At 46.0% G+C, this 14,084-nt stretch overlaps 1 protein-coding gene across 1 annotated transcript; it reads left to right on the forward strand.

Annotated features, from left to right (window-relative positions):
- Window positions 1–4,672: 4,672 nt before the first annotated feature.
- On the forward strand, window positions 4,673–11,202 carry LOC113164656 (golgin subfamily A member 6-like protein 22). The gene is made up of 4 exons (XM_026364048.2): window positions 4,673–5,227; window positions 5,393–5,848; window positions 6,967–7,018; window positions 9,380–11,202. The coding sequence occupies exons 1-4, from the start codon at window positions 4,673–4,675 to the stop codon at window positions 11,200–11,202; spliced, it is 2,886 nt and encodes a 961-aa protein (XP_026219833.2).
- The last annotated feature ends 2,882 nt before the right edge of the window (window positions 11,203–14,084 follow it).

The following is a 14,084-nucleotide window of genomic DNA, read 5'->3' on the forward strand; positions in this document are numbered from 1 at the left end:
GGAGCTCGTGCACCAGGAGACGCTAGAAAAACTGAAGCAGCAGGTTCAGGACGTGCTAAAACAACAAGAACAGCTTCTGGAGATCAGAGCAGAGGTCCAGAATAACTTCAGCATGATCAGTGACCTCCAGCTGAAGATAAAAGAGCTGGGAGAGGAGCTGCACCAGAAGGAAAACGAAAATGTGCAGCTAAACAAAGACAAAGAGAGTCTCTCTGAGAAGGTGCAGCAGAAAGAAACAGAAAACAGGTTCAACGAGAAACTCTGGCAGACAAAATACAGCAGTCTGCGGGAAGAGTTCAACAAAGAGCTCGCTGAAAAACACGAGAGCTGGAAGACAACAGTTCAACAGCTGGAGGACGAGAAGAGGAAACTGATGGAGAACAACAGGAAGCTGATGGAGGAAAACAAACAACTGGAAAACGAGAAAAACAAAGTGATGGAGGAAAAGACTAAATTGGAAGAAGGTAAGAACAAATGGATTGAGGAAAACAAACAACTGGAGAAGGAGAAAAACAAACTGATGGAGGAAAAGACTAAAGTGGAAGAAAGTAAGAACAAATTGATGGAGGAAAAAAAACAACTGGAGGAGGAGAAAAACAAACTGATGAAGGAGAAGACTGAAGTGGAGAGAGAGAAGAAGACACTGATAAGAGAGAAGGCTATGCTGATAGAGGACGGCAATAGACTGTTAAGGACGAATAGAAAGCTGTCAGAAGAAAAGACAGAACTGATGGAGGAGAAGCAAAACCTGGAAGAAGAAAAGACAGAACTGGAGCAGCACTGCCTGAAACTGCAGGAGAAGAAGAAACATTCCTGGTTTCCACATAAGAAGAAGTCAGAGAACGTGGCTGAACAGACAGAGGCGGAGACGAGAAAACGAGAGAAGAAGGAGAAGAAACAGAAGGAGAAACAGGACAAGAAGGACCAGAAGAAGAAAGAAAGGGAGGAGAAAAAAGATCTGAAAGGGAAACAGAAGATGGAGAAGAAGAAAGAGAAGGCGGAGAAGGGAATCTGGAACTGGAGACACAAGGACCAACAGTGTCACAGCGACAGTAAGTTACAAGGTACAGGAGGAAGGTACTCTCCAGTGGCTTCCTGCTCCACCTCTCCACCTGACCTTTCTAAACCCTCTACCTTTCCCCATTGGACCCCACCCCATCCTCCCCTCACCCCCTCTGTCCCTCCCCCTATCAAGCACACATCCTCTAGCCCCCCCTCATCCCTAACCTCTGTCCTCCGTTCTCTTAACCTCCCCATCTGACCAACCACACCCTCCCTCCCTTTACTCCCTTTTAAACTTCACCACCAAAACTTCTACCTCACCCCCTCCTTCCATCCACTCTTCCTCTGTCCCTTACCCTCTCCACCCTCCCTTCACAAACCCTTTCCCCTTCCTGTATCCCCCCCCACCCTCGGACACTACCCCACCCCCACCCCACCACCACCCACACTCCCCCCCTTCCGCTGAGGTAGACAGAGACCCTTCCTCTGTCTACCTCAGAGGAAGGGGGGGCAATCCTCCCATCCTGAATCCCCACACAGGGAAGTCCGGATGGGAGGATTGGGGTTTTACAGGACAGCACGGAGACTTACAAACACGCCTCCCCCTGTGTGGGTGGAGGCATGTCTGTGAGCCTCTGTGCTGTCCTGTAACAACCCTCATGGCTTCCTGCTCCGTCCCCTTCACCTCTCCACCGGACCATTCTAAGCCCTCTACCTTTCTCCCATGGACCCCGCCCCTAGCCGCCCCAACCCCCCACCACTACCCACCCACCACCACCACCCCCACTCCCCCCCTTCCTCTGAGGTAGACAGAGACCCTTTCTCTGTCTACCTCAGAGGAAGGGGGGGCAATCCTCCCATCCTGAATCCCCACACAGGGAAGTCAGGATAGGAGGATTGGGGTTTTACAGGACAGCACGAAGACTCACAAACACGTCTCCTCCCACACAGGTGGAGGCATGTCTGTATGTCTCTGTGCTGTCCTGTAACACCCCCGACACCCCCCCTTCCTCTGTCTACCTCAGAGGAAGGGGGGGGACCCCAATCCTCCCATCCTGTATCCCCACACAGGGAAATCCGGATGGGAGGATTGGGGTTTTACAGGACAGCACGGAGACTTACAAACACGCCTCCCCCTGTGTGGGTGGAGGCATGTCTGTGAGCCTCTGTGCTGTCCTGTAACAACCCTCATGGCTTCCTGCTCCGTCCCCTTCACCTCACCACCGGACCATTCTAAGCCCTCTCCCTTTCCCCCATGGACTCCGCCCGTAGCCGCCCCCCCACTACCCACCCACCACCCCCACTCCCCCCCTTCCTCTGAGGTAGACAGAGACCCTTCCTCTGTCTACCTCAGAGGAAGGGGGGGCAATCCTCCCATCCTGAATCCCCACACAGGGAAATCCGGATGCGAGGATTGGGGTTTTACAGGACAGCACGGAGACTCACAAACACGTCTCCTCCCACACAGGTGGAGGCATGTCTGTATGTCTCTGTGCTGTCCTGTAACACCCCCCACACCCCCCCTTCCTCTGTCTACCTCAGAGGAAGGGGGGGGACCCCAATCCTCCCATCCTGAATCCCCACACAGGGAAATCAGGATGGGAGGATTGGGGTTTTACAGGACAGCACGGAGACTCACAGACACGTCTCCATCCGCACAGGTGGAGGCGTGTCTGTCTGTTTGGAGTTTGTATGTTCTCCCCGTGTCTGTGTGGGTTTTCACCTGGTGCTCAGGTTTCCTCCCACATCCGGAAAAACATGCAAATTCGGTTCTCACTCTAAAACACTCAAATAAAAAAACTTTAAATAATAATAATAAACTAATAATAATAATAAAAAATTTTCACACTAATACATTTTTAAAATATTCATGGTGGTAATCGTGGTAATTGTTATAAACTGAGGGAACGGGACAAACAAGTATAAATAAAAAGGGTTTATTACCAAACACCCGATCCAAAAAACAGGTGACACTGGAAACCAAACAAACACTAACAAAGTACCAACGTAAAGAAACCCGCAAACACAGTGTACACAAAAGTACAAACAGAGTCATAAACCAGACATACAAAGTACCAACTAAAAACACTGCAGTAACGCAGGCAAGAAATACAAACCAAAAAAGTAAAACATATGAATTACTGTTCACAGTGTAAAGCGTTTGAGTACCAGTTAGGTAGAAAAGAGCTTTATAAGTACAGAGTCTCTCAAACTTTAAGTCAAACGGTAAAAGTAAAAAAGAGCTAACACAGTTTTTGTCTACAAATGATAATGTGATGACAGTGTGGGAAAAACAGTACAACTGCCCCGTTAGGGTGGAGCAATGATGACGTGCAGACTCTCAGTCACACTGACACACTGATTAATACTTTTGTGGTCAGAGCAGGAAGCAGAAGCATGTAGACCTCGTCTGAGAAAGTGTTCTTGGATGGAGACCTTTACCTGCAGCAACTTAACACGGTAAATTCCTGATAAGGTTTTTCTCGTGTTACAGCGAACCTGAAATATTTTACTGTCATTGCTCCTGAATCTTGATCTCCCAATGTGACCTTACTCAGATGAGTCACTTCTGGTCATTGGAGACAAGGATAAACGTTAGGACGCTCAAAGGTCCAAATAGAAATTTTAAAATCATCTCAGTGTAAAAATCAATAGCTGAGAAGTTTGTGCTGTGTGGAAAGCAACCAGAAGTGGAAGCTGCAGCATGACAGCAGGACAGACACAGACGCTCACTTCATTCTGTCATACGTTAGAGTACAGCAATAAAACTGATATTATCTGTGCTGCACATGTAGGGTTGTTGGGTTTTCTCTATAATTCTGTATACAGTTATATTTTGTAAGGTCTTAAAGCTTAAAGTGCCTTGAGATGAATCCTGTTGTGATTTGTTGCTATATAAAAATTGTATTAAAACTGAATTGAAAGTTACAGCTAGTATTAATAGTTACCAAGATCTGAACATTTAGGATTTCTATACAAATTTATTTCTGAGGCACATGTGAAATATATCAGAATAGGAATATTCATGTAATCAACAGCATCTGTTTATCAGTAACTCAGTTGATGGATTATTTTTGTTTAAAAATTTTATCATTTCATGTTTTTTTCAATAAAAACAATGCAGGTGAAAGCTGATTCTGTGGGCGTGGCTTCAGAATGATCAAAGTAAGTGATGTCATAGATGACATCATTCTAGAACTTGGATCAAAGCTCAGATCAGCTTTGTCAAGACACAAACTGTCTTGACAGTTTGAAGAATTGTTTAGTTCGTCAAGTCGCGTTCGAGAATCTACAAGGCAAGGATTTTCAACTCTGACAACTAGAGCTCTACAGAAAACTGCAGTTCCAGAGTACCAGCAGAGCAATGGCGGAAAGATACCAGCAAACAGTCTCAACATATAGAGGCACCAAAGAGGATTTGGTCGCACAGACAGAAGCAGAGACTAGGAAAAAAGAGAAGATGGAGACACAACTGAAAGAGAAACAGGACAAGGACGGCCAGAAGAAGAAAGAAAGGGAGGAGAAAGAGAAGAATAGGATTTGGAGATGGACAAACAAGAAACAAGAGTGTGACAGCAACAGTAAGGTGGAGGAGGTAGAGCAGGCATCTAGAGGCCCCAGCATTCAAAGCAACCAGCATAAAGAGGCGCCAGCATCCAGAGGACCCAGCATGTACATGGTCCAGTATGCAAAGGTGCCATCAAACAGTGGGAGCCATGCAGGCACTGCTCCCCGGGGCTACCCATACAATAGCGGACCAGAAGAGAACCCCAACGAGGAAGTGCATCGTTTGACATGTCGCTTGCCCCAAGCTAGTCAGAAAAACGACTATCAACTCAGTCAGGTAAAGAACATGAAACAAGAGGATAAAGAGAGAGTGGTCTCGGAGCTCGTGCACCAGGAGACGCTAGAAAAACTGAAGCAGCAGGTTCAGGACGTGCTGAAACAACAAGAACAGCTTCTGGAGATCAGAGCAGAGGTCCAGAATAACTCCAACATGATCAGTGACCTCCAGTTGAAGATAAAAGAGCTGGGAGAGGAGCTGCACCAGAAGGAAAACGAAAACGTGCAGCTGAACAAAGACAAAGAGAGTCTCTCTGAGAAGGTGCAGCAGAAAGAAACAGAAAACAGGTTCAACGAGAAACTCTGGCAGACAAAATACAGCAGTCTGCGGGAAGAGTTCAACAAAGAGCTCGCTGAAAAACACGAGAGCTGGAAGACAACAGTTCAACAGCTGGAGGACGAGAAGAGGAGACTGATGGAGAACAACAGGAAGCTGATGGAGGAAAACAAACAACTGGAAAACGAGAAAAACAAAGTGATGGAGGAAAAGACTAAATTGGAAGAAGGTAAGAACAAATGGGTTGAGGAAAACAAACAACTGGAGAAGGAGAAAAACAAACTGATGGAGGAAAAGACTAAAGTGGAAGAAAGTAAGAACAAATTGATGGAGGAAAACAAACAACTGGAGAAGGAGAAAAACAAACTGATGAAGGAGAAGACTGAAGTGGAGAGAGAGAAGAAGACACTGATAAGAGAGAAGGCTATGCTGATAGAGGACGGCAATAGACTGTTAAGGACGAATAGAAAGCTGTCAGAAGAAAAGACAGAACTGATGGAGGAGAAGCAAAACCTGGAAGAAGAAAAGACAGAACTGGAGCAGCACTGCCTGAAACTGCAGGAGAAGAAGAAACATTCCTGGTTTCCACATAAGAAGAAGTCAGAGAACGTGGCTGAACAGACAGAGGCGGAGACGAGCAAACGAGAGAAGAAGGAGAAGAAACAGAAGGAGAAACAGGACAAGAAGGACCAGAAGAAGAAAGAAAGGGAGGAGAAAAAAGATCTGAAAGGGAAACAGAAGATGGAGAAGAAGAAAGAGAAGGCGGAGAAGGGAATCTTGAACTGGAGACACAAGGACCAACAGTGTCACAGCGACAGTAAGTTACAAGGTACAGGAGGAAGGTACTCTCCAGTGGCTTCCTGCTCCACCTCTCCACCTGACCTTTCTAAACCCTCTACCTTTCCCCATTGGACCCCACCCCATCCTCCCCTCACCCCCTTTGTCCCTCCCCCTATCAACCACACATCCTCTAGCCCCCCCTCATCCCTAACCTCTGTCCTCCGTTCTCTTAACCTCCCCATCTGACCAACCACACCCTCCCTCCCTTTACTCCCTTTTAAACTTCACCACCAAAACTTCTACCTCACCCCCTCCTTCCATCCACTCTTCCTCTGTCCCTTACCCTCTCCACCCTCCCTTCACAAACCCTCTCCCCTTCCTGTATCCCCCCCACCCTCGGACACTACCCCACCCCCACCCCACCACCACCCCCACTCCCCCCCTTCCTCTGAGGTAGACAGAGACCCTTCCTCTGTCTACCTCAGAGGAAGGGGGGGCAATCCTCGCATCCTGAATCCCCACACAGGGAAGTCCGGATGGGAGGATTGGGGTTTTACAGGACAGCACAGAGACTTACAAACACGCCTCCCCCTGTGTGGGTGGAGGCATGTCTGTGAGCCTCTGTGCTGTCCTGTAACAACCCTCATGGCTTCCTGCTCCGTCCCCTTCACCTCACCACCGGACCATTCTAAGCCCTCTCCCTTTCCCCAATGGACCCCGCCCCTAGCCGCCCCAACCCCCCACCACTACCCACCCACCACCACCACCCCCACTCCCCCCCTTCCTCTGAGGTAGACAGAGACCCTTTCTCTGTCTACCTCAGAGGAAGGGGGGGCAATCCTCCCATCCTGAATCCCCTCACAGGGAAGTCAGGATGGGAGGATTGGGGTTTTACAGACAGCACAGAGACTTACAAACACGCCTCCCCCTGTGTGGGTGGAGGCATGTCTGTGAGCCTCTGTGCTGTCCTGTAACACCCCTCATGGCTTCCTGCTCCGTCCCCTTCACCTCACCACCGGACCATTCTAAACCCTCTACCTTTCCCCCATGGACTCCGCCCCTAGCCGCCCCCCCACTACCCACCACCACCACCCCCACTCCCCCCCTTCCTCTGTGGTAGACAGAGACCCTTCCTCTGTCTACCTCAGAGGAAGGGGGGGCAATCCTCCCATCCTGAATCCCCACACAGGGAAATCCGGATGCGAGGATTGGGGTTTTACAGGACAGCACGGAGACTCACAAACACGTCTCCTCCCACACAGGTGGAGGCATGTCTGTATGTCTCTGTGCTGTCCTGTAGCACCCCCCACACCCCCCGTTCCTCTGTCTACCTCAGAGGAAGGGGGGGGACCCCAATCCTCCCATCCTGAATCCCCACACAGGGAAATCAGGATGGGAGGATTGGGGTTTTACAGGACAGCACGGAGACTCACAGACACGTCTCCATCCGCACAGGTGGAGGCGTGTCTGTCTGTTTGGAGTTTGTATGTTCTCCCCGTGTCTGTGTGGGTTTTCACCTGGTGCTCAGGTTTCCTCCCACATCCGGAAAAACATGCAAATTCGGTTCTCACTCTAAAACACTCAAATAAAAAAACTTTAAATAATAATAATAAACTAATAATAATAATAAAAAACTTTCACACTAATAAATAATTAAAATATTCATGGTGGTAATCGTGGTAATTGTTATAAACTGAGGGAACGGGACAAACAAGTATAAATAAAAAGGGTTTATTACCAAACACCCGATCCAAAAAACAGGTGACACTGGAAACCAAACAAACACTAACAAAGTACCAACGTAAAGAAACCCGCAAACACGGTGTACACAAAAGTACAAACAGAGTCATAAACCAGACATACAAAGTACCAACTAAAAACACTGCAGTAACGCAGGCAAGAAATACAAACCAAAAAAGTAAAACATATGAATTACTGTTCACAGTGTAAAGTGTTTGAGTACCAGTTAGGTAGAAAAGAGCTTTATAAGTACAGATTCTCTCAAACTTTAAGTCAAACGGTAAAAGTAAAAAAGAGCTAACACAGTTTTTGTCTACAAATGATAATGTGATGACAGTGTGGGAAAAACAGTACAACTGCCCCGTTAGGGTGGAGCAATGATGACGTGCAGACTCTCAGTCACACTGACACACTGATTAATACTTTTGTGGTCAGAGCAGGAAGCAGAAGCATGTAGACCTCGTCTGAGAAAGTGTTCTTGGATGGAGACCTTTACCTGCAGCAACTTAACACGGTAAATTCCTGATAAGGTTTTTCTCGTGTTACAGCGAACCTGAAATATTTTACTGTCATTGCTCCTGAATCTTGATCTCCCAATGTGACCTTACTCAGATGAGTCACTTCTGGTCATTGGAGACAAGGATAAACGTTAGGACGCTCAAAGGTCCAAATAGAAATTTTAAAATCATCTCATCGTCTTAATCATCTGTTTTGTTAACATGTAAGATCACATTCTCTCCGTTAGAGAGAACAAAGCAGTGTGTCAGCCAACACTTGGCTAAGTCCATGAAATACAGTAACAAACAGCTGCTTTATGAGCCCCTTTGTAAACATAAAGTTGTTCAGAAGCTAACGGGTTAATCTGGATGGGTTTTGTTGCTCTGTTTAGTTCATTACCATAGACTGTATGTAAAGATTAACAACATGATCAAAGAAACAATCAGTTTAAAGAAAATCACTAATTTTCAGATTGAACACAGAAATACATTTAACAGAATATTTGATGTTGAGCAAAACTTTCCTTGGGACAAATTTCAATCATCTAAGTTCCCAGTGTAAAAATCAATAGCTGAGAAGTTTGTGCTGTGTGGAAAGCAACCAGAAGTGGAAGCTGCAGCATGACAGCAGGACAGACACAGACGCTCACTTCATTCTGTCATACGTTAGAGTACAGCAATAAAACTGATATTATCTGTGCTGCACATGTGGGGTTGTTGGGTTTTCTCTAGAATTCTGTATACAGTTATATTTTGTAAGGTCTTAAAGCTTAAAGAGCCTTGAGATGAATCCTGTTGTGATTTGTTGCTATATAAAAATTGTATTAAAACTGAATTGAAAGTTACAGCTAGTATTAATAGTTACCAAGATCTGAACATTTAGGATTTCTATACAAATTTATTTCTGAGGCACATGTGAAATATATCAGAATAGGAACATTCATGTAATCAACAGCATCTGTTTATCAGTAACTCAGTTGATGGATTATTTTTGTTTAAAAATTTTATCATTTCATGTTTTTTTAAATAAAAACAATGCAGGTGAAAGCTGATTCTGTGGGCGTGGCTTCAGAATGATCAAAGTAAGTGATGTCATAGATGACATCATTCTAAAGCTTGGATCAAAGCTCAGATCAGCTTTGTCAAGACACAAACTGTCTTGACAGTTTGAAGAATTGTTTAGTTCGTCAAGTGGCGTTCAAGAATCTACAAGGCAAGGATTTTCAACTCTGACAAATAGAGCTCTACAGAAAACTGCAGTTCCAGAGTACCAGCAGAGCAATGGCGGAAAGATACCAGCAAACAGTCTCAACATATAGAGGCACCAAAGAGGATTTGGTCGCACAGACAGAAGCAGAGACTAGGAAAAAAGAGAAGATGGAGACACAACTGAAAGAGAAACAGGACAAGGACGACCAGAAGAAGAAAGAAAGGGAGGAGAAAGAGAAGAATAGGATTTGGAGATGGACAAACAAGAAACAAGAGTGTGACAGCAACAGTAAGGTGGAGGAGGTAGAGCAGGCATCTAGAGGCCCCAGCATTCAAAGGAACCAGCATAAAGAGGCGCCAGCATCCAGAGGACCCAGCATGTACATGGTCCAGTATGCAAAGGTGCCATCAAACAGTGGGAGCCATGCAGGCACTGCTCCCCGGGGCTACCCATACAATAGCGGACCAGAAGAGAACCCCAACGAGGAAGTGCATCGTTTGACATGTCGCTTGCCCCAAGCTAGTCAGAAAAACGACTATCAACTCAGTCAGGTAAAGAACATGAAACAAGAGGATAAAGAGAGAGAGGTCATGGAGCTCGTGCACCAGGAGACGCTAGAAAAACTGAAGCAGCAGGTTCAGGACGTGCTAAAACAACAAGAACAGCTTCTGGAGATCAGAGCAGAGGTCCAGAATAACTCCAACATGATCAGTGACCTCCAGCTGAAGATAAAAGAGCTGGGAGAGGAGCTGCACCAGAAGGAAAACGAAAACGTGCAGCTGAACAAAGACAAAGAGAGTCTCTCTGAGAAGGTGCAGCAGAAAGAAACAGAAAACAGGTTCAACGAGAAACTCTGGCAGACAAAATACAGCAGTCTGCGGGAAGAGTTCAACAAAGAGCTCGCTGAAAAACACGAGAGCTGGAAGACAACAGTTCAACAGCTGGAGGACGAGAAGAGGAAACTGATGGAGAACAACAGGAAGCTGATGGAGGAAAACAAACAACTGGAAAACGAGAAAAACAAAGTGATGGAGGAGAAGACTGAATTGGAAGAAGGTAAGAACAAATGGATTGAGGAAAACAAACAACTGGAGAAGGAGAAAAACAAACTGATGGAGGAAAAGACTGAAGTGGAAGAAAGTAAGAACAAATTGATGGAGGAAAACAAACAACTGGAGAAGGAGAAAAACAAACTGATGAAGGAGAAGACTGAAGTGGAGAGAGAGAAGAAGACACTGATAAGAGAGAAGGCTATGCTGATAGAGGACGGCAATAGACTGTTAAGGATGAATAGAAAGCTGTCAGAAGAAAAGACAGAACTGATGGAGGAGAAGCAAAACCTGGAAGAAGAAAAGACAGAACTGGAGCAGCACTGCCTGAAACTGCAGGAGAAGAAGAAACATTCCTGGTTTCCACATAAGAAGAAGTCAGAGAACGTGGCTGAACAGACAGAGGCGGAGACGAGCAAACGAGAGAAGAAGGAGAAGAAACAGAAGGAGAAACAGGACAAGAAGGACCAGAAGAAGAAAGAAAGGGAGGAGAAAAAAGATCTGAAAGGGAAACAGAAGATGGAGAAGAAGAAAGAGAAGGCGGAGAAGGGAATCTGGAACTGGAGACACAAGGACCAACAGTGTCACAGCGACAGTAAGTTACAAGGTGCAGGAGGAAGGTACTCTCCAGTGGCTTCCTGCTCCACCTCTCCACCTGACCTTTCTAAACCCTCTACCTTTCCCCATTGGACCCCACCCCATCCTCCCCTCACCCCCTTTGTCCCTCCCCCTATCAACCACACATCCTCTAGCCCCCCCTCATCCCTAACCTCTGTCCTCCGTTCTCTTAACCTCCCCATCTGACCAACCACACCCTCCCTCCCTTTACTCCCTTTTAAACTTCACCACCAAAACTTCTACCTCACCCCCTCCTTCCATCCACTCTTCCTCTGTCCCTTACCCTCTCCACCCTCCCTTCACAAACCCTTTCCCCTTCCTGTATCCCCCCCACCCTCGGACACTACCCCACCCCCACCCCACCACCACCCCCACTCCCCCCCTTCCTCTGAGGTAGACAGAGACCCTTCCTCTGTCTACCTCAGAGGAAGGGGGGGCAATCCTCCCATCCTGAATCCCCACACAGGGAAGTCCGGATGGGAGGATTGGGGTTTTACAGGACAGCACGGAGACTTACAAACACGCCTCCCCCTGTGTGGGTGGAGGCATGTCTGTGAGCCTCTGTGCTGTCCTGTAACAACCCTCATGGCTTCCTGCTCCGTCCCCTTCACCTCTCCACCGGACCATTCTAAACCCTCTACCTTTCCCCCATGGACCCCGCCCCTAGCCGCCCCAACCCCCCACCACTACCCACCCACCACCACCACCCCAACTCCCCCCCTTCCTCTGAGGTAGACAGAGACCCTTCCTCTGTCTACCTCAGAGGAAGGGGGGGCAATCCTCCCATCCTGAATCCCCACACAGGGAAATCCGGATGCGAGGATTGGGGTTTTACAGGACAGCACAGAGACTCACAAACACGTCTCCTCCCACACAGGTGGAGGCGTGTCTGTATGTCTCTGTGCTGTCCTGTAACACCCCCCACACCCCCCCCTCCTCTGTCTACCTCAGAGGAAGGGGGGGGACCCCAATCCTCCCATCCTGAATCCCCACACAGGGAAATCAGGATGGGAGGATTGGGGTTTTACAGGACAGCACGGAGACTCACAGACACGTCTCCATCCGCACAGGTGGAGGCGTGTCTGTCTGTTTGGAGTTTGTATGTTCTCCCCGTGTCTGTGTGGGTTTTCACCTGGTGCTCAGGTTTCCTCCCACATCCGGAAAAACATGCAAATTCGGTTCTCACTCTAAAACACTCAAATAAAAAAACTTTAAATAATAATAATAAACTAATAATAATAATAAAAAACTTTCACACTAATAAATAATTAAAATATTCATGGTGGTAATTGTGGTAATTGTTATAAACTGAGGGGAACGGGACAAACAAGTATAAATAAAAAGGGTTTATTACCAAACACCCGATCCAAAAAACAGGTGACACGGGGAGCAGAGCAGTGATTTGACAGTTCAGTGCAGATTCTCTCAAACTTTAAGTCAAACGGTAAAAGTAAAAAATCACAGTTTTTGTCTGCAAATGATAATGTGATGAAGCACTTTACAACTGCACCTCACTTCTCAGCCACACTGACAGGATGATGCAGAACAAGAATCGTCAACGCTAACTAGAACCTATGACACAAACTCAAAAATTAAAGCTTCACAAACACAGAATTTTCTTCCAGGACTGGGTTACACTTTTATATAGACAAAGTTAAGCAGAGGAAAAGCAAAAACAGAAAACCAAGCATAATACATGTTCTAATAAAATAATACTGTACCATTCTACTTTGCACTGGGCATGCAGAGGTCCAGCAGTAGAAAACTCAGAGGCTCCAATTACCAGGAGAACAGCGAGGAACCGACACACTGAAGACATTTTTCTCCAAAGAGTTGAATCTAAACGTAACCACAGTGGACACAGTGACCACAGCTTCAGCTACTGAGAACTAAGAAGAGAAAAAAGGCAGAAATACCAGAAATCACAGGATAATCATGTGCTTGTCTGAAAAGCACATGATTGTGGAAACTAATTGAATTTACTTTTGAAGAGGAGCCATGATTTGAAGAGACATCTAGAGGCACTGAACGCCCTCTGCCTTTATTCTACAGTGTGCAAAAACAAAAACATCCTATTTGATGAAAGAAATTATAAAGAAACATTTTTTTGCAGCCTCATTTAGCTTGTTCCACTTGCCCTGCTCCCAAGAGAGCTTACAGCTTCCTTTCTGCTCGGCTGCTTAATACCTACGACAGTCGTGTCTCAACAAACGTTGACGTGTCACACCTCGTCTCCCGTTTCTACCTCAGCAACTGGAAGAAGTAACACAGAAATAATGAAGCAGCGTGATCACACACTTAACCTCCTCCACTCTGTCAGCTCTGGACAGTCTGCTGTCTTTCACTCATGAGTGAACACGGACATAATTGCATCTAGTACAGTAATTTTAAGTCTTATCTGTCACAGTGTCTTCTTTCAGTCTGCTTTTATGAAAGCAGGCATCACCATGGTAAAATCCAGTCAGTGTTAATCTAACAGGAAGTAAATATTGAAACTTTTATAAGATATTATTTCTGACCACTGAAGAAACTCATTAAATGACTCCAATTAAACTACTGCATACTAAAACACAGTAACTACAAACAAAAGCTGAATTCTACTTGTGACAGACACTTTTCAGGGTTTGTTTGACTTCTGTCCTGTCTGTGTGACGTCCTCCTCCCGACAGTGTCCATCCTAACCCACCGACCAGTGTGCCTGGATGATTTATGATGGTTTACTCATCACATTTTGACCAGTGTGGTGAAAAAATAGCTGACAGGATCAATTATTTTCTATTTAAGCCCTCTTAATTCATTGTTCCACGTCCATAACAATGTATAAATAATAATTTTTATGTTGTCTCTCTTCCATCTGTCAGAAGCTCAAAAAAGCTAAAAGATGTGTCTGTGCTCTTCACACTCATACTGTATATTCAAATATCTACAGCCTCAGTGACCCTTCAAAAGGCTTAAAGAGATATTCTATTGTGAAGGCTTCTCAGGCATCTCATTCCACCCTATCATATATCCACTCTCTCCTTCAACCATGTGGTCTTCTATAATTTGACCCGGCTGCAATGCCACCG

Source organism: Anabas testudineus, chromosome 2, assembly GCF_900324465.2.
Source record: "Anabas testudineus chromosome 2, fAnaTes1.2, whole genome shotgun sequence".
Lineage (NCBI taxonomy): Eukaryota > Metazoa > Chordata > Actinopteri > Anabantiformes > Anabantidae > Anabas > Anabas testudineus.